Below are 21,364 nucleotides of genomic sequence, written 5' to 3' on the forward strand. Positions count from 1 at the left end.
GAGGCCTGGCTTCTGAATTATTGCAGACCTCGGTCTGAATCCTGTCCCTGCTGCTCACTAGCTGGGCGGTTAGGGGAAGTCATCCAAAGTCTAAGCTGTTGTCCAGGAGCCTATATGCAAGTGAGCGAGTGTAGTACACTTAGCATGTGCTGTTAGAGGCAGGACTAAGTGGTGAAGGAAGGAGAAATGCAGTAGCCGGGTTCCAATGTGTGCCAGAGGCAGCCTAGTAACAATAAAAGTATCATTCCCATTTTGCAGGTAAAGAAACTAAGATACACAGAGATTCAGGCATTTGCCACAGGTGACATGGCTCATAGTGACTGAAGGAGCTGGAACTCTGAGCCTGATTCCAGGGCCTGTGCCCTTAACCAACACACCCTCCCATCTCCCAGGAGTACAGTTCATACTCGGAGGACATAGATAAAGCAGCAAATGACTTTGCTTGGGTGAGTCAGTTTGGGAAAAGTTAACAGAGGAGATGCCCTTAGAGTTAGGTTTTGAAGGATGAATAGGAGTTCTCTAGATAGAGAAGAAAAGAACGGCATTTAAGAAAACAGGGAAACGAATGTCGTGAGCACAGGAGCACAAAGGCACATGGCATGCCTAAGATAAGTGGCTCTACATGGCTTCTCACAGAGCAAACTGAGAGGAATGGTGGGTGATGGTACTGGGAACGGAGAAGGAACCACGTGACAGAGAACACTGGGCCAAGAAGATTTGGCAGCAGTGGACTGTATTGGAAAGGAAATGGATTTGGGGGTCAGGAAGGCCTAGATCTAAATTCAGCCTCCACAACCCCCGCCAGGTGACCGTGGGCGATTATTTTTGGCAGCTTCATTTGGCTTCTCTGCTCCATGGTTTGCTGGGATAACTGAACGGGACTGTTAATGGGACAGTGCCTAGCGTCAGCCTGGCCCAGGTAGAGGCCCAACAAGTACCAAGTTCTCCTTTTCCTTCCACGTCATCTGGGGAATCAAAGGTAGTGAAGGAATATGTTAAATTTGCATTTTAGAAAGATCACTGGGGTCATGGCACTGAGGACGTCTGAGTCAGGGGAGTGGGCAGGATGCTTTTGGTAGGACATAGTCACCAAAGTCCCGGGGAGGCCAGAGGAGATTGGAGCTGAGGCTACGGGGACTGTGGGAAGAAGCAGAACCCACAGGCATTGGCAGTTGTCAGGGATGAGTTCCAGGTTTGGGGCATGAGAATCTGGATGAATGAAAAGTACCTCCTGTGACAGGGAACCCGGGAGGGGGGTGCCTTGTGGAGGCGAAGGCAAGCAGGAGTTCAGTTTCGGATCCCAGGGCTGCGTGTGTATGTGGGATGTCCTGGTGGAGAGACGGAGCTGACAGCTGGATATACAGAAGCAGTGTGGGATGGAGGTCAAGGTGAGTTCATCCGGGGATCCTGAACTATTCTCATTAATGTCTTTCTACAGGGTCAAGGTCTATTTCAAGAGAATGAGCCTATTTCTAAATGCCATCTCTTTGCATGAAGAGGTTGTTCTAATCATCAAAGCCTGAATGAGTGGCAGTGGGAGGATGAGAAGGAACAGAAGGACTCAAGAGCCAGGCCGGGGAGAAGAGAGAGAACACGGTCTCTACCTGGGAGGGGCCAGCGAAGGAGAGGAGGGAAAGAGGACTTGGGGGTTTGTAACAGGGCAGCATTATGATGCTGTCTGGGCAAACGGGGTGGGGGGGGGGACCCGGAGGAGAAGCAGCTCTGCCGGACAGTGATGGCCCTCGGCACTCCCATGCTGAGTATGAGCTGCTGAGGGTAAACAGGCGGTGGTGCCCACAGAGAGCGCGAGCTGGGGGGCCAGTGAGCTGGGGGGCCATCGAGGCTGGGAGTCAGCAGGAAGAGCAACCATGGCTCCACGGGAGTAAAGAAGGCCCGGGCAGAAGCGACATTTACTGATCTGCAGGCAGAAGCAAAGGCCCCTGAAAGGAAGAGGGGTCAGAGTCAGGCAGGAGGGGAAGTCGGGGGGGGGGGGGGAGCAGTGTCAGGAGTACGGAGCCGCAAGCCCTGGTCCGCGCTGTCCTGTTTCCTCGGGCCTGCGGGTCCCGGTGGTTGGTCAGCACAGCAGCAGGCCCTGCGGGAGGGAAGCAGGTTGTGGGGGAAGACGCTGACTCTGCGGCCTCTGTGTGGTTCTGGTCTTAGAAAGCCAAGCGGCCATCCTACCCGGTTCGCAGCCTCCGCCCAAGCCAGCCCGTCTTCGTGCTCTCCTCCGACTGAACCTGACCTCCCTGCATTGCCTTCCCAGAGAGCGTCCGCGCTGTCCATGCAGTGCCTCGTGCCAGAGGGCTGCGGCCATCGGGGACTTCTCCCAGCCACACCCAGCCGGAGACCAAACCCCGCCCCTCCCTGTAAGTAGCTCTTGACCGGGCCTCCCGTCTGCCCTGCACCTGCTTCACGGGAAACCACGTCACCGTCCAAGTCGACCACAGCCATGAGGCTCCGTCGTGCTTTCCAAACATCTCTCCTGCTCCAGTCCGTCACTCTTCACACTGAAGCCTGAGCGATCCTGGAAACACAGACCTGAGGACGCCCCTCCTCTCTGTAAGAACCTTCGATAACTCCCACTGTCACTCATGATACCCTAGAACATCCCGAGGCTTATAAGGACCGTAAAGGGACTTGCTTCGTACCAGTCTCTCCCCACCCACCTCCCACCGCCGCACTGGCCTCCTTCCAGCTCTTCTGATGTACCAAGCATCTCCCTGCTCCAGGACCTGGAAAGTGCCAGTTACTCTTTGTGGAACCTTCTTCTCCGCCTCACTGGGCCTGGCTGGCCCCTCCTCAGCCTTTAGGTTCCAGTCTAAGGGTCACTTCCTCAAGGATCTTTCCAGATACAGAAACCCCTCCCCCCATCTTATGCTTTCAGAGCGCCACACACTTTCCCATAATGAATCATTTTCCCAAATTCATTGATGGGTTATGTCATTTATTTAATGTCTAGACTGTAAACTCCATAAGGGCAGGGGCCGTGTCTGTGGGCAGCGAACCTGGGCTGACGGCTGCTCGGTCACCGTGGCTGGGCGGCGTGCAGCCCCTCATCGCCATGTCTAAGGGCCTTCTGCCATCCGGGAGCGGCCGCACAGCCGCTGCCTGGGGCTGGGGCTTTGGGAAGTTTGTTCCCCACGTGAGTTGTAAGTTTCACCCGCAGGAACGCCTTTTAAAACAAACACACCTTTGCCTCTGGACCCAGAAGTTCGGTAGCGAGACTCTCTTGCTGGGAAGGAGAAAGGACTGTTGACATCCAGCTAAGGGTTTAACGGAGCTCAGTGGAGCCTCGGGGCTACTCAGCTCTGAGGAAATGAAAATGTCCCCAGCATCTACCACTTCTCCCGGCATATGGCAGGCACTCAGGAAACGGCCATTGAACAATGAAATGAAACAGGACGTGGAAGCTCAGAGAGGTTAAGTAACTTCCCTAAGGTCACACAGTAGGTGGAGAGTTAGGATTCCAGCAGAATCTCTCTGGCGCCGGGACTGTGGCCTCTTTATGACACCACATGTCCCTGCTTAAAAGCAGTCTGGTAAGCCATCCTGAGATCTTCAAGCTCCTAACCTTAGTCGATGGTTTCTAGACTGTGCTGGAACTGAGGACTCGAGAGCTTGAGGCCCACGGCCCGGAGCTGCCAGTCCCCTCTGGAGGTGGCACCTTTCCCGTCTGAGTGGTCCCTGCCTCTCGGGCTCCTCCGACACCCGGGTTCCTTGAACATCCTGCTTTGATTGAAGACGCTCTAGAAGTTGTTTGGAGATTTCCTCTCACTTTAAACAAGGCATCATATTTCATGGTTACAACTTCAGAGCCATAAAATATAACCTTCAGCTGACACCACAGTCCTAAAATATTAATTTACACTTTCTCCGTCCCTGGTGATGGGCATTCTGCACCGCCATTGGGTCGTGTGTATTCTAAGGTGCAGGTGTGTGAGGCCGAGCGTTGCCCTTCCAAGTTTATGACTTTATTTACGATCGACTTTAAGTTCCACTGAAATTTCTTCAATTAACTTTAATTTTAGAGAACTACCCCCCGGCCCCCTTGGATGTCTGTTAACTCTCCAGTGACTCACAAATTTCGGGGAGGGACGGAGGAGCCATCCTACTCCCCCTTCCCTGCATTTCAGGCAAGATCCTGGACGCCTGCAAGTTTGGGGCCCTCGGCTCTGGGCTTCTGTCCATATCCTCAATGCCCAGGCTACTCTGCCTCTGAGGAAACAAAAGTCCCCACAGGCCCTGGGGGAGAAGCTGCCATCCGACAACCCAAGTGTGAGGCAGGAGCCAGGGTGCGAGTGCCCTAAAGGCTTGATGTTCTCCCTAGTTTTTTGATGTAAAGTTCCACGATTCATTACTCGCGTATAACACCCAGTGCACCATGCAATACGCTGCAATCACCTGAGGGCATCGCAATTTCTGCCCCTCCCCAACCCCCGATGCCTTCCACAGATATGGTCCCCCAAGGCATCCTTCTGGGGAGAAGAACGCAGGCGGGACATGCTATTCAGTTACATAACTCTGTGAGCGTCCATTATAGGCCAGGCGTTGTGCTAAATGCCTCACTGATATTTTTTTGTTTAATCCTCAAACCACTTGAAGAGATAGGTATAATATCACCTACATTTTACAGATGAGGAAACTGAGGTTCAGTGGTTTTTATTAATTTTTTTAAGATTTTATTTATTTGCGAGAGAGAGCGCGCGCGCATGAGCTGGAGTAAGGGGCAGAGGGAAGGGGAGAAGCAGACTCTCCCGCTGAGCAAGGAGTCTGACATGGGACTCGATCCCAGGACCCCGGGATCATGACCTGAGCTGAAGGCAGATGCTTAACCGACTGAGCCACCCAGGCGCCCTTGCTCGGTGGTTTTTAAAACTTGCCCACAGTCACATGGCTACTAACTGTTGGAGCCAGGATTCGAACCCAGGACACTCTAACCCCAGACCCAGGCCATTATCCACCTGTTTCCAACACTGCTCCAGGCCCTGGAGATGGGTTTTTCCAAGTGTGAGAAGCCCCCTCCTGCTCCCCCTCTCCTCCGCTGGAGGGGCCCGCGGCGGGGGCTTTGTGCTGCCTCCAAAGTGCGGCCAGCTCCCTGTGCTCGGGTAGAGGTGGGTGAATCTTGAGTCCGTCTCCCTCTGAAGAATGGAAGTAGCCCCTGCAGACCCTGGCTCTCCCCCCACCCCGGGAAGTGGCATCTGCCCAACAGAACAACCTCAGGCCCCCTCCCTAAGGCTTCTCTCCTGGAGCTCATGGGACAGGCTACAGAGGAAGGTCCAGGGGAACACAGGAGACTGGGCAGTGCCTGGCCAGGTGGACTCATCAGGGGGTGCACCCGGGAGAGGATAAGCGCTCAGGCCCTGGGCCACCAAGCCGGAGCTCTGGAAGCAACAATGTCACCACGAGTCTCCTGCCAGCTGTCACAGGCCATTGTCCTTGTCTGTAGCAGACAGTGGTGGCCACGAGCATGGCTGGGAGAAGCATGGACTTGCTAGAATCCTGGCTCCGTGGCTCTTGAGCCGTGCGGCCGCAGGCAAAGTCCCTCACCTGCCCATACCTCAGTGCCCTCACGTGCAATAGCTCTTAACGTCCCGGGGTTTCTGCGAGGGTTCTGTGAGGCTGGAGGAAGGCAGCGCGGGGTCTGGCGGGGAGTTAGCGCTCGTGGAATGGCAGTGTGCGGCGTGGCGGCGGTTGGAATCACGCAGCACACTCTCACTGCATCATCGCCGCGAGCAAGGGCCTCTGCCGCACGCGTAGCGCTTACCAACCTGAGCCTCACTCCCCCCTTGTGAGTTGAGCACTGTTACTGGCATTATGTACAGGTGAGCGAACCAGGGCACAGAGAGGTTGAGTAACTAGCCCCAGGTCACTCAGCTAGTGGGCGGGAGTGGTAAGGCCAGGATTTGAATCCAGGTGATTGGACTCCAGAGCACATTCTGGACAGCTCTGCCATAATAACAGGGATGGCAAAGGTGACTGGAGAAGGACTGGTGACCCCAGCGGCAGGAGAGGAACCCCATGGTTAGGAATGGTATCTGGGAGCCATTCCAGAATCACTCGAGGTCCACACTGGCTGGCATGATATTTGCTCCTCTCTGCATGTCATGTAGTGTGATCAGCGCAAAGGGGCCCCGTGTGTGGTTCCCAGGCCCTCTCTGCCACCGCACTGCCAACTTAGGGTCTCGCATCCCTCTCCCCACCCCTTCCTAGCTCAGACCTTCCTCAGCCACAGAATTAACACGCCCCCTCACCCATCCCCTCTCCCCCCGCCCCCGAGGACATCTGGGGGCATCTCAGACTTTATCTGGATGAAACGAGCTCTCCTGATTCCCCTCAGGGCACACGCTCCCGACTCCCTGTGACAGTCATGCCCAGCTCAGTTATCGACATCCTGCCCTGCCAGCACTCAACAAAGAGCCTGGGAGTCAACCTTGACCCTTCGTTCCATCCACGCCTACCTGCATCTCATCAGCAGGGCTGTTGGCTGTGTCCCCAAACCATGGTCCCCGTCTACGCCCTCCCCTCTGTCTCTCCCACGGCGTCCAGAATCTCCAGCCTGCTTGCCTACTGCAGCCGCTTCCTGACTGGTCCTCCCGGTTGTACCTCCCACCGACTACAGTCCCTCTCACTCTAGCATCCAGAGTGATCATTTGAAAAAATTAAGTTCAACTGCACCATACCTGTGCTTAAAATTCATCCCTGGCTCCTTCCTGAACGTAGAACCAAACCCAAACTTCTGGTCCTGCTTCACCACAGCAATCCCTCTCCCCCCACCCCTTCCCCCCATCCTACTTTACCACACGGGCCTGTTTTCTGTTTCTCTAACATGTCAAACTCTCTCCTGCCTCAGGGCCTTTGCACCTGCTGTTCCTTTTGCTGGAAATGCCCTTCCCCCGGTCTTCACATAACAAGCTCCTCCTATCATTCAGGACTCACTGTAGATATCACCTGCTCAGAGGGTCCTCTCCTGAGATCTCCAACTACAGTAGCCTTCCTATCACGATCCGCTTCATTTCCCTCGTGATCTGAAATTTGTGGATTTGATTTTTATCTGTTTTCTGCCTCCCAGCTGCTAAAATCAAATAAATACTCCATGATCTCATGGAGTCTGGTCTGACTTTTCATCACTGCAATTCTCTGTACCTAGAATAATAAACATCTGACAATCGGCAGTCAATAAATAAGGACTGAGTTACTAACAGGCTGGCGCACAGTAGGCACTCATGAAGTTGTTGAATCCTGAGTGAATGAATGAATAAGCGACCCACCCTTCAAGGCCGCTGCTCGTGTTCCCCACTTGAAAACCCGGAGAGGCTTAGCAGCACACCAGCGACCCGCAGCTCTGAGCTGGCACGGCATGGCTAGGGCTGCCTTGGACCCGTCTGACTCCATGCTCTTTCCACGGCACACTGCCCCTGTCTCGTTCCCCCCCCCCGGTTCCTCCCCGTGGGGCTAGGAAATCGGGCATGCAGCTTGACACGTGCAGCCTCAGCTTCCGCAGACCCGTGCCCTCTTTCCCAAGTCAGGGGACAGCAGGTAGTGTCTGACTTGAACCCCAGAGGCCAAGCATTGCTTGCTCTAGCTGCTTTCTCTCCACCTCTCAGCCCCCAGCACATCTGAACCCCATTCCTCCCCCAAGTGGTCTTCTTTGCTCCAGGGCCCATGCCCTTCACAAGCCAGAGGCCATTTGCTGAAACCCACATGGTCTTCCCTCTTGTGATTCAAAGAGGCTCCACAAAGCTCAGAGCTCCCAGGGACCTCTGCCTTTGACAAGGTGCCCAGAGTGACCCAAAGCAAAGAGAGGTCACAGGCCCTGCCTCATTCTCTCTGCCAGCTAGACTTAGCCTCAGAGGACCAGCAGCCTTGGGATGGGCCTCTTTGGAGGTCAGCCTCACACCTGCTCTGCCCCCTAATATCCCAGTGGGTCCTCACTCCCCCTTAGTCTGGGCTATGTCCCCAGGCTGAGTCTACCTTTCAGCCAGGCCTGTGGCATTTCCTGCCCTCCAACCTGCTCCGGGAAGCCCTGGCCTCAGACTCGGTGTCACTCAGCGCTGCTGGGCAGGTGGGCTAACCCAGGCCAGCAATTCGCCTTCCGGGCTTGTATGCCGACACGATTCTGGTGGTGAATTAGACCCATCCAGCCATCCGCTCATTCAGCAAATATTTACGGACCACTGCCCAGCGGATGAGGTTTATCCACTCACAGATGCCAGCCCTTGAGAATTCCACACAAGAGGAAAAAAGGCCAAAAGGCTTTAATCCTTCCTGAGTATGAACTGTTAACTCTGGCGTGACCGCGGCTTCTGGCATCGCGCATCGCATGACGCCCCCTCAGCTCCTGTACGGCCTGGCCTCCTGAGGACATGCAGTTTGGAAAATCACTTTCAGAAAATCACGGGCATTATCGAGGACGCTTCCCAGCCTATTCTTGCAGCTTGTGGTGCATTAGGAATCAGACATGGACCTGAAGCCCAGAGAATGGGGGAGGTGCTGGGGCTCAGGGAGGGAGAGAACCATCTGTCCTCCCCGAGTCATGAGCCCCCTAAGACACCAAGGAGCCTCCGGAAGGCCTCGAAGCCTTTCTGGAAGCCACACTTGACATCCTTGGCTGGCTTCCCCGGTGTGTTCCAGAACAGGGCCTTCTCTGGTATGGCTAAACTGGAAGCTACTTTTAGAAAAGACTTAGAACGATCAGCCTGGGACTCTTTCTGGAAGGGCCTCGTCCATGCTGAGGAACCCAAACTTGACCCCCGTCAGCGATGAAGAGCCGCCGGCAGCATTCTAAGCAACAAGCGATTCGGTCGGATCGGTGGCTTAGAAAGTTCACTCCCGCAGTGGAGACTGGCTTGGAGCGTGTGCGGTGGGGGACTGGCAGATGGCTGCCCAGGGAGGGCTGTTCTGCCGTGGGACAGGTGAGATGAGACGAGAGGCAGTCTGCACCGTCACTGGCCAGAGCCCCTGAACAGGGGCAGAGGCTCGGAGGCAGGGCGGGCGCAGAGAGAGATGCACCAGGACATAGTGGCTGATGGTGTCGGGGCCAGGGAGGGGGAGGGGTGTAAGATGCCAATGGTGTGTCTGGCTTGGCCACCTTGGATGGTGACACTCTTCACTGAGCTGGTGGAGGCACACAAAAAGCAGGTTTGAGAAGACAGAAAGAATTAGATTTTGGCTGTGCCCCATTTGAAGCACACTCTGGGAAAGGTTCAGTAGAGTCTGAGACCCATGCGGGCCTGAGCGGAGGACAGACAGTGGGGCTGGAGACAGACACTGGAGAGTCACCGCCAAGCAGCAATTAGAAGCCATGTAGTGGATGAGAAATCCCCACAGATGCCAGATGTCCCCAGAGGCGAGGCCACGTTGGGCCTTCCGGCATTAAGGGGAAGGCTGGGGAGAAGAGGGGAAGAATCGGCATCATCTGAGAAGCCAAGAGAGGAAGGAGAGAGGCTTGGGCGAGAGTCGTGCCCCAAAAAGGCCCCCTACACCCATGGACCACTGCTGTGGTGTGAGTGCTGGGGGAGCGCCATCATCCCAGCCCACGCTACCCCCCACCTACGCCCAGACGTGCAGGCACTGGACTGGGGGCCCTGAGCCCCCCGGCCAAGGAAGACCTCCAGGAGGCGGCCCTCATCACTTATCTTTTACAGGTGGATTAATAAAAAAAAGGCATTTTCACAGCCAGCCAAGTTTCTTCCAGGTGAAGGCTCTCTTTGTTCAGGAAAATACCACCCTGGGAAGGGACACGTTAGCCTGCAAGGAGATGACAAAGCCGAGAGGCAATGGGGCTCTTGCACCTAAGAGGTCAACGCAACCCTCTCGTGGGGCCTAAGTCAAGAGAGACCAAGCAGAGGAGGCTGGAGAAAGAAGAGAGGGTGTCACAAACCCCCTAGGGAAGCCTGAGCCTGCCAGAAACCAGGGACAGGCTTCCAGGGAGCAGGGGCCGAAAGCTTTTGAGGCTCATGATGGCTCAGACGTTCCCTCTCAGCCGTTTGCACCGCTGAGATGCAAGTTCCCTGTAAAGGTTGTACTGTGTGCAGACACCTTTGTTAGTGGGGTTTTGCTTTTTGTTTTGTTTTGTTTTTTCCCTGGGACAGAAGACACTGAAGATAAATGGGCCACGTTAGCTCGCAGAGTAGAACCCAGAGAGATGAGGCATGGCAGTGAGTTCCAGGTCCAGAGGAGGCTGAAGCTGATGAAGATCCCCAGAGACCCTGGGAGGGGACGTGGCTCTCCGCCATATCGGGATGGGCGTTGACGTGAATGACATGGCACAGGACGGGGTGACAGCCCTTCTGCCTCTCATACTTGGGCTACCATTGTTTTCCGTCTCCATATTAAAAGAGCATGGTATTTACAGTGTTGTAAGAGGAAAGAGAACGGTGGGTCCTGTTTCACAACTTAAATACTTGATTTCATACACTACCCGGTTTCATATTCTATTATCAGGTCACAACTCTGACACCCCTCCTGGGAAGGGTCAGTGTTCAGCTCTGACAGCCTCTGGGCAGGGGGTGGGTAGGGATTCTCTAAGAGGAGTGGAAACAGCCGTTTTAGGCCGTGGTTGGCCACTCAGGGCCACACAGCTGTGTGGAGGGGCCAAGGTCTCACCTGATGGGTTTGGTCATTCCTGATATCAACCACAAGATGAGAGGCATATCCCAAGTTAGAAATGGGGCCTGAGAGGAGCACTTAGGAAGGTAAAAATGGAGACCCTCACTCCCTTGGGTTCCACCAAGAAGGACCAACGGGGCCGAGGAGGAGTAAACAAACATGGGGTCAGGTGGCGGCTCACGCTGACTGGCTGTGGCTTGTCTCTTGGGAAGGACTTCGTAGCCAGGTGTGGGCTCAAGACAGGGTGCTGTGGTCAATGAATTATGTCTGCCATTGGAGTGGGAACAAGGGAAGAGGTACACGTGCCAAGTATTTTCCACCCCTGGTGCAGACAGTACAAAGGGCGTGTGCATTCGGTGGGAAGGGGGACCCAGTCTCCTCCAGCTAGTCTTTGGACAGTAATTACAGAAAAGCTGCTGCTAAGAGAAAGGCGAAACTTGAACCCAAGGAGAGCTGCACGTTCCAATCATTTCTCAACTCCTTGAAACGATCGCCCCCAGACCTATAGCGGAGTGTTCTGGTATCCACACAATCTAAAGATGAGAGTTTCAAGAAGAAAAGAACGGTCAATAGTGCAAAAGGCTGTTGAGAGTGCAAGAAATATAAGGGCCAAAACAATTCCCATCTGATTTGGCAACATGATGCAGAATATTGGGGCCAAAGGCCAGTCTGCAGAGGAGTAAATGGCAGGTGGGGGGGGGGGGGCAGAGACAAGGCTGGATGGAGCTTTCGAGATGCTGGTCGTTCCTGGTGGCCTGGGGAAACCCTACAGTACAGTGTCACAGCCTTTACAAGGTGCCTTAAAAAATCTACATGCACGATAATCTCAATTATACACATTTTCATAATAAATGCATAGTGCAGTATGGATTAGAAGATAGGAAGGAAGTACATGAAAATCATTGTTAAAATGAGTAAATTTTGTTTCTTTTTTCCTCTTTTCTGAATTTTTAAAGATCATTTAAAAATGATCATGCTGGGGCGCCTGGGTGGCACAGCAGTTAAGCGTCTGCCTTCGGCTCAGGGCGTGATCCTGGCGTTATGGAATCGAGCCCCACATCAGGCTCCTCCGCTATGAGCCTGCTTCTTCCCCTCCCACTCCCCCTGCTTGTGTTCCCTCTCTCGCTGGCTGTCTCTCTCTGTCGAATAAATAAATAAAATCTTAAAAAAAAATAAAAATAAAAATGATCATGCATTATTTTTATCATCAGATTAGAGGCATGGGAAATTAGCTTAGAAATAAACTCAGTTATTATGGGCTGGAAGGGCAAAAAGAAAGAGGCTGGGAACAGGGTCACCCACCATCCTGGTTTGCCTGGAACTGAGGGCGTTTCCAGGATGTGGGAATTTCAGAGCTAAAAATGAGAAAAACCCAGGAAAACTGGGATAAATTTTGGTCACCCTAGCAGTATTTTGGGGGCGGAGGGCGCAGGTGGGGTAAAGAGGTTTTGAGCATATTTGGAGGCTGAGAGGAGGACTCCATGAAACAGGGAGAGAGGCTGAATTTATAGGAGAGGGAAAGAGAAGAATCGCCAGTGTGAGGTCAGTAGGAAGGAAAGCAGCTGGGGGAGTTCCTCGCACACAAACGCTCTGTAGCGGAAAAGAAACCGTGTTTCTTCTAGACAGGGAGGCAGACTGGCTAAAAATAAGTTTGTCGATGTGGGGGAAAGGGATCGAAGGAAGGAACTCCCGAGGGCTGGAAGGTCAAGGGAGGCTGAGAAGCCTCTAGGATAGCTGGGGACCCTGAGGACCCTCGGGGGTCTCCAGACGTGCACCCCCCATAGCAGGCACCCCAGATGTTGTTGGAGCGGATGGAGTAGCTTCTCCCACTAAAGACCAGGTCCCACTAGAAGCTCCAGCATCCCATTCCAGTTACTGCCCACCCCTCAGACCCTCTCTGGCCACCTACCTCTGCAGGAGGGCAGGGGGAAGTCCCACGTGGCACTGTTCTCGGAGCCGGCATGGCAGGTGAGCACGGCATGGCCCTCCAAGAAGAAGCCGGGGTTGCAGCTGTAGCGGACCTTGTCCCCCAGGTTGAAGGTTGAGCCCTGCTGGATGCCATTGGGCAGCCGCCCGGGGTTCCCACACGTGTGACTGGGGAGAACTGTGAGAGAGGGAGACATGCAGCCTATGAGTGAGGCTTCAGCCCCGATACCGGATTCCGCACAGCACCTGGCCGGGCAAGTCACCTCCCTGGGGTCTCCCTTCCCGGTAGACGGGCCGGCCCTCAAGGCTGCCTAGTCCCTGAAAACTCACGGCAGGCCTGAGTTAAGGAGGAGCCACACTTACGGCTTAAGACCGACAGTCAGGTTTCCTGCCTTTTCTCCTGTGCAGCCGCAGATGTGGATTAGGTCCGTCCCATCCCTCGAGATGTCCCAGGGAAATCACTTTAATCTCTTGGGTTTGGTTGCCCTGATTTCACACTCCACACTCCTCACGACCAGGGAAGGGGCACAGAGCATGGCATGGAGTAGGTGCTCATTAAATCCAGTGTCCTTCCTTTCATGCGTGTCTGCCCTGGCAGCCAGAGGGGTCCTTCAGCCCAGCGGGGCTGCGAGAGTTGAAGGGGTTGTTAGTGCTGGAACAGGCAGGGAAGCGGGAAGGCAAGAACCCGAGTTCTGATCTGACGGACCCACTTAAAGGGGAGCCGGGGAACACAACGTGGCGTGTGTGACCCAAGCCGAAGCAATCACGGCCAGCTGCGAGTGCGCTCTCACTATCCCGAGGAAATTGCGGGGGGGGGGGGGGGGGGCGCCTGAGCATCGTAACCTGCCAATCTTGGGGGGGCTGCAGTTCCTCTGCCTGAGTCACCTGTTCAACCCAACCCAGCTCCCCCAGCCCTCTGCCCTTCTCCCCAGAGTTAGAACTGCCCATGCCCTGGAGGTCAGACCTCCGACCTATCCAAGATGTCCCCGTAGGGCAATGACAAGGGCTCACAGCGATGTCCAGAGTACCATCCAAGTACAGGTCCATCACCTAGCGATGATTAGCTGAGGTGTCACTGAGAGGCCGTAGAGCAGGGTGGTGGGGAGTTCGGCGCATCCTGGACAGATGGCTTACTACCTGCGGGACCCCCAGCAAGTCTCTTAACCCCCCATGCCTCGGTCTACCTTGGCATTTCCCATGATCCCACAATACTGGCCACCGAGTAATTTCCCACAATCCCATGCTGCTGGCCACCTTGGAGTTTCCCATGATCCCACACTATTGGCCACCTTGGAGTTTCCCATGATCCCATGCTGCTGGCTATCTTGGCGTTTCCCATGATCCCACACTAGCGGCTTCCTTGGCGTTTCCCCTGAGCTCGCGCTGCTGGCGTGCAGCGGAGGCAGTGACTGTGACGTGTGTGTGTTTGTGAGTGTTGGGGGTTGGAAGGGCGGGTCAGGCAAACATTTGGAGAAGAAAGCAAGCTAAGGTGAGGGGAGGGAGCCAACCAGGGAAATGGGCTGAGAACTGGTGTACAACTAACGTTTCATTTTCCGCAACGAGTCGCAAAGACCCAATTTAATTAAATTACTAATGTCAAATTTTTAATGAACCTGCTTCTGCTTTGGGCTTTCTTCCTTCGAAATTAATGACTGGAACGTCACTATAAATAAAAGTCGATTCTTTTTAAAAAGTCACTCTCAAACACTCACTGCTCTTTACTTAATGAGCTGTTCATAATCAGGCCGCTCTGACCTGGCACCTCCACTGGGACTTGGGTGTGATGAATGGGGGCTCAGTCCCAGCACCACCTCCTTTTTTATATTGAGCTCTGCTCCCGAGAGGCCACGCAGTGGCCGGGGAGAGAGGGCAGATGCTGGGCTCAGAGAGGTGTGGCTTCCAATCTCAGTTCAACCACCGCTAGCTGAGTGATTTTAAACTGTTAATTGTTATCTCCAGCCTTCAATTCTTCATCTGAAAATAAGGATACTTTTTCTTCCCATGGTGGGTATCATACTAGTTTCCTAGGGCTGTAACAATGTATCACAAACTGGGTGGCTTAAAAAAAAAACAACAGAAACTTATTGTCTCACAATATGCAGGTTTAGAAGTCCCAGATCAAGGGGTCAGCAGGGCCACATCGTTCTGAAACTTGTAAGGGAACCCTTTCCTGTCTCTTCCTAGCTCCTGGCGGCTTTCTGGCAATCTTTGGCCGTCCTTGGCTTACAGACGCATTACTCCTCGATCTTCACGTGGTATTGTTTTTCTGTGTCTCTGTATCTAAATTTCACCTTTTTATAAGGACACCAATCATTTTGGATTGGGATTAGGACACACTCCAATGGGCTCATCTTAACTTCATCATCTGATCCTATTTCCAAATAAGGTCAAATGCACAGCTCCTGGGGGTTACGACTTCAATGTGTATCTTTTTGGGCATAGCAGGGCTGTTGTGCCCATGAAGGGCAGTTAGCTCTGTCATACCCACTACTGAGTTCCTGGTATGTTTGAGGCCCTGGGCTCCAAATTTATTTTACTTAATCCTCAAAACAAGCCAGTGGGATACCTGTTATCCTCATTTTACGGATGAAAACACTGAGGCACAGAGAGTTTCGGCAACTTCCTCCAGGCTACGTAGCTAGAAAGTGACAGAGCTTAGGTTGTGAATCTCCGTCTTTCTGGCTCCACCATTCGGCACTCTTAAGTGGACTGTGATCCTGCTTCTGACAGAGACCGCACCCAGCACACAGTGGGTGCTTAATCAACCAGAGTTCCCTCCCTCCCTCCATCATTGCAGGTGCCGCGACAAGATGAAGGGTGATTACCTGATTGTCCAGATTTAATAGTCTGGCTTTTTTTTTTTTTCTCCAGCCTGATTTACTAACCTTGTATTTTTAAATAATGTCAAGGGCAACATTTAAACTGAGGGTTTTTGTAATGTGTCTGATGTGCACCTTGCTGGACAGAGGAGATCGGAGATAAGCCACAAAGCAAGCCTTCCGAGGTGCGGCATTCTTTGATTTTTTTTTATTTTGCCCGTGTGTTTTTTGGCACAGATATTATAGCTGTTCATGCTCTCCCATCTATAAAACTTCCCTTTGATTGCTTACAAAATGAAGAGTGGGATATTTACATCCAACGCAGCCCGGAACAATATTATTAAAGCTGTGCCTGACATTGAACAATTCCATTGTAGATTAGCTGTGGGGAATTTTGTCCCTTCTACAAAGCCTGGCTCTTGCCAATCAACATAATATTCTCAGTGATTGTATGACAATGAATCTCCTCTGTGGTTGGAGTGCAGCAAAAGCTACATCGCGCCTTCTTTTATTTTTAATTTGAGACTTTAGTTCCCATATTATAATGAAGAGCCATTTATGCTCTCTGGACAAGCACCCTCCATATGTTTTGATTTCTTATCTTTCATCAAGTAACTTGTTTCATCTCCATGGCCATACGGTTGATACTAAGTGGCAGGATGGCTGGGAAAACGGAGTCAGAGAGAAGGATTACATTTGCCACAACCCTCAACATGGAAAGAGGAGATGGCATTTCGTGTGTGTGCGTGCGTGCGTGCTTGTGTGTGTGACTGAGGGGTAGTGGGCATGGTCAGGAGAGGGAGGAATAAAAACCATTCTCTTCCAAGTAACTCCTCTGTGCTAGGCACCTCTGCATTACACACATGGTCTTATTTTATGAAGCTGTTCTTTATAACTCCCTTACTTTTAGCTGTTTGGCCTCGTAAACATAATTTATTGCACACTTACTACGTGCTATCCCCAGTGCCAAGTGCTTTGTATTTATTTCCATCCCCAAAGAATTGTCTCCACTTGCTGCCTCCACTTCCACTCCTCCCACCTGACATATTATATATTTGATACATTCGCTATTCTTCGTCTCACCCTGCTACCATGTAAACTCCATAAAGACAGTGTTTAGTCTCTTTTGTTCACGTCTGTGTCCCAATTCCTAGAACACTCCACCTCCTGTATAATAATACTTCGATAAAAGCTTATTGAATGACCTAATGATCTTATTTAATCCTTTCAACAACCCATTGCCAGAGACGCTATTCTTACCCCTTGCTGAGATGAGCATGCTTGCTGGAGAGGCGGGGCATTTACTCAAGGCCACATGGCTCATGGTGTGTGTGTGTGTGTGTGTGTGTGTGTGTGTGTGTGTGTGTGTGTGTGTGTCTGTAAGTGCCCGGCTGCTAAGCCCATGTACTTGGGGCTGCCCTAGGCTGCGGTTGCCCTTGACCATCCCACCTCGACTCGCTCCACCGTGAGGTGGTGCGTGTTTCCTGAAACATCCTCGTAGGGGACTCACACTCATTTTCCTTAGGGGATGCCTCGGGTGTCCACCAGGCAAGTCAACCCCTAGCCTGGCCCCGTACATCTCCTGCTGCCTGTCAGTCAAACGAATACAGGGGCACCAGGGCCTCTGATGGGGTACGCCACCTACAAGTTCCCAGGGCCCTGTCCTGTCAGGACTCTCCCTGTCAGGCATGAGCTCTCCACCGTAAGCGGATTCTCTCGGCTCAGGTTTGCAGGTTTTGCAAGCTTCCGCATCAGGGTCCCGTGGGGAGTTTTACAAAGCTACTGAAAGCTACTGATGCCTGTCCCACAACCTCCTGAATCAGAATTTCAGAGGCAGAGCCTGGGCTCGTCCAGGGCTCTGCAAAGCCGAGCTGGGATTGACAACCACTCACGGTAACCTATTCATGTCGGTTATTCCATTAACTGCGTGGGGTTATCTCTCTGAGCTGTGACCTGTTCAATCTCCGGGGCCTCTCTTGTGGCTGGACTTTGACTTCTGGGGGCGGCGAGCCTGGCCTCTCCGCTGGACTTGGCTGAGCTCCATAAATCACACTTGCCCTCTCCTTGCGTCTCCTTTCATATTCCTCCTCGCCTCCCCCCTGGACTCCTGCACCCCACTCTGATCTCCTTGCTGCTGGTGTTGCCCCCTCCAATGCACTGTCCTCACTGATGCTGGAGTGAGCATTCTAGAAGGGTAAACTGACCACGGCCCTGCCTTGTTCGCCCCATCAGGCGCATATGTGCCCAAAGTGGCTTCCCTACCACCAAGGCACGCCGGCCAATGCAGTCCCCCTGCTCTTTTGCGTGATTCACAAAAGAACAAATAATGATTTGAAAGATTAATAAACATAAATAAAAGGAAAGGAAAAGAAAACCTGGAGGGCTTTCCCATGGCTGTCAGGATAAATCAAAGCCTAGGTTCATGCAGCCCATCCTTCCACGATGCAACCCCGGCTGACAGCTTCTGCTTTATCTCCTGCTCCCCCAAACTCATCCCCTCCACTATTGCTATTCTAAACCACAGGCTCCCTGAGCACATCTTGCCGTTCTCTCAAATGTTCCATCTGGAAAACTCCTACTCATCCTTTGAAGCCACACTTCAATGTCACTTCCTCTGTGAAGCCCTCCTTGATGCCCTTCGTGTCTGGTAGAAACTGGAAAATCCCCGGAGAACGCATTGTGATAGGAGGTCAATTCAAGCATAATATTACTGGCAGTCAGTCCCCAGAATCCTGGACTTCCGTGCCCGTGAACTACAGAGGCCCCTCTGGTCATGTCATCATTTTGTGACCTCACACCCCACCTTTTACATGATTGGAGCTTTGGGGTACCACTTACAGAATTACTTTGGAGTTCTAGCTGTGTGCCAATTCCTGCACTTGTCGCCCAACGTTGCAACTCATTCAGCCATCCGTTGACGACACCCTGCTTTCCGGGAGCTAAGCCTGCTTGTCAGTGTTTGTATAGGTGTCTGTGTTCATCACTGGACTCCCTCGAGGGGCAGGAATGACTTACTCTGTATTTATCTCGTGTTTGACTTAATGCCTGGCAGGAAGAGGGTGCCTGGTTGGAATGTGTAGAAGGAATTTTATATGTGTACACATATATAATGTATATTATATAAATATAAAAATATGCATTATATATTAGCATATATATATATAAATTTATATATGTATATAAAGCAAGAAATTAGTGCATGGTTGGCAAACTGTTTTCTATAAAGGACCAGATAGCAAATATTTTGGGCCTTGCCTTATGGTCTCTGTCTCAGTGATTCCACTGAGTCTACAGTGATTCCACTGTAGTGCAAAAGCATCCACAGACAACACACGTTCCAATAAAACTTTACTGAGAACACAGGCAGCCAGCCCACGAGCCATCATTCGGCAGCCCCGAACACTGTCGCTTCAGTTACGCACTTAGCTCAGATGTACGATTCTTTTTGCTGGGCATCAACGGGGGGCAGGGGCTGGGAGAAGAGTGAGCCAAGCAGCTGGGAGTCCTGGACAGAGGTGACTGGCAGGAAGTGGGCCTGGCAAACTCAGGCGGCAAGCACCCGGGGCCTGAGAGGGCAGTCCCATTGCCTTTCCCCTCCTGTTTGGCCCTGGAAACAGGGGGTGCTGTTCTGGCTGCAGGCAAGGGCTTGCCTACGTTCAGTCTGTACTCCTTCCTGTTAGAATCATACTTCTCTTAGCCCCCAGGTTCCTCTTTAGGCTGGCATTCATGAGCGCCACTATAGGAAAAAGAGTCAAAGGGTCAGTTGTAATGATAGTAACTGTCACCATGTAGATGTTTAATATGAACCGGGCCCTCCGCTCAGCACTTTATCTGGGTTCTTCTATTTCATCTTCCCCCGACAGAGGTACCATGAAGGTTCCCCCCCCCTTTGGGGGGCTGCAGGGATGAGGAACAGCGGACCTAACTCTGACCCAGTGTCATACTACTGGTTGGGACCAGGGCTGGGGTTGAAACTCAAACCACTTGACCACAGTGCTGTCTCCTTCATCAGGTTGTAAACTTGATCTCCCTGGCTTCAAGTTTGCTTTCCCAGCGTGGAGGCAGTGCTCTGGGTCCCTGCACAGTCCCTCTCTCTGCCAGACCTAAGGCAGGCCCCACCCACACCCAGGCAGCAACTCCTTGGCCCCCTCTCCCCACCCCAGTGAGCTGAGGCTGTGGAAGCATCCACCCTCCCACTAGCAGGGGCCACGGAGGGGCTGTTAGTGCAGAATTCTCCTTGGCGCTTTATAACCACAGGACCCCATGACCTCCTCACTTTTACTGGCCTTTCTTTAGAAGCAGCACTGAAATGCAACACCCTAGATCCCAGAATAGAGTTGCCAGTTAAAACAAAGGATGCCCAGTTAAATTTGAATTTCGGAGAAACAGAAATTGGGGTTTTAGCATAAGTATATCCCATACAACATCTGGGATATACTTACACTAAAAAACTATTTGTTATTTGAGATTCAAATTCAGCTGGGCACCCTGTGTTTTAATTTGTCAATTTTGGCAACCCTGCCCCAGAGGGGAGCCACCTCTGCATCAATGACTTCGGCTTCTAAAGGCACTAGGAATCTCTCTGGGAAAAAGAGGAAGAAGAAAAGGAGAGAGGTAGCCCTGCTTTTAGAGAACACAACACTGAACCAAAGAGAGCCTGTGGAGGGGGAAGTTCAGAGCCTCCCAGCGTGGGGTCTGCATGAGTCTGAGAATCTCCTGCAGGATTACAGGGGAGCAGTGGGCTGTGCCCCCCGCTCCTTCCCCCAGCCCATCCCTAAGGGAAGCTCCAGCCTCTGTTCTTAGGCACCAACATGTCCCTCTCCTGTTTCAAGAGCCAGTGGCAAGGCTGAGCCCCTCTGATGAGTAGCTTTAGGCTAGCACAAGGCCCTCCATAAGGCAGCCTCTGTTGACCTCTGCAGCCCCAAACCCTGCTGCTCCCCGCTCAGCCTCCCCACCCAACCCAGCCGAGCAAAGGGATTCCCCAGCTTGTCTGGACAGAGCGGCGTATGGAGAATCATTGTTGCCCTGTGGGGAAATGCTGCAAAATACCGTTAGAACAGCTAAATACGCAATTTGGGGCTAAAACTGATCAACTGCAGAACGGAGCCTAGAAATGTTTCCCAAAGTATATTCTGTACAAAAATGAGAAATACATTCCCTGAGAAAAGCTTTCAGTGGGTCAAGTAATTTTTAAAAATACCCAGAAACTCCCTCCTCTAGCAGAAACCAATGGTCACGAGTTTACCCAAGAGGTTCTTCAGGCGAGAAACCTGTTGAACCTTATACTTAAACCAGAATCTCCAAAAATTTAACCACAGACTCTCTCCCTCCTCCCTTTTCTTTCCTCAGAATCACGTAGTAACTTCAGAATTGTTCTATGAAACACGTTTTGGGAATTGCTAGAACCTCGGGTAAGATAAACCCGAGTTGCTTGGTTTACATTATTAATCATCACCATCATAAAAGGACAATAGCAGTGATAGTTGACATTTACATAGAACTTCCTGGTTAACATGAATTGTTTTACAAATGTAATTCCCCTTTAGCACATCCAAACTTATGTTTTTCTGGAAGCTGGGATGGCCTGAGGTCTCCCGGGCTCCACTGGTCAGGAGCTTTGAGGACTGATATCAATACTTACCAAAGAAGTAAACTTATCACTTCCAGCTGGACTCAGCATATCATAAAATGGCAAAAGCATAGGATTTGTTTCTTTCATCTGATGCCTTTTATAGCAGGGTATGTTTTCTGTTTGGCTGGGGCAGAATGATCCTTGGCCTGGTGGGCTAGGACTTCTCAAGGTTTCTGGCTAGGGCTAGCCATGTTGGGCCCTCAGCCCTGCCCAGCTGCAGAGAGGAAGTCATGGATCCTGAACCAATCTTGGCAAAGGAGCTTGAAGAGGGGGAAGCCTGACCTGGCTTGGCAGAGTGTTTTGCCGTAAGGCTGGGAATTGTAACCCTGGGTGAGGATGCCCATATGGGAAGTCATCCTTCCCTTGCTGGGGTTGTCCC

The 21,364-nt window shown here is 52.3% G+C and overlaps 1 protein-coding gene across 1 annotated transcript in view; it reads right to left on the minus strand.

The window, feature by feature from the left end:
- Positions 1 to 21,364, minus strand: part of CSMD2 (CUB and Sushi multiple domains 2) — a 513,762-nt gene that overhangs the window by 366,848 nt on the left and 125,550 nt on the right. The window contains 1 exon segment of the mRNA XM_057305507.1: positions 12,518 to 12,712. Coding sequence (XP_057161490.1) covers positions 12,518 to 12,712 — 195 coding nt within the window.

This window comes from Ursus arctos, unplaced genomic scaffold (assembly GCF_023065955.2).
Source record: "Ursus arctos isolate Adak ecotype North America unplaced genomic scaffold, UrsArc2.0 scaffold_32, whole genome shotgun sequence".
In the NCBI taxonomy this organism is placed as follows: Eukaryota; Metazoa; Chordata; class Mammalia; order Carnivora; family Ursidae; genus Ursus; species Ursus arctos.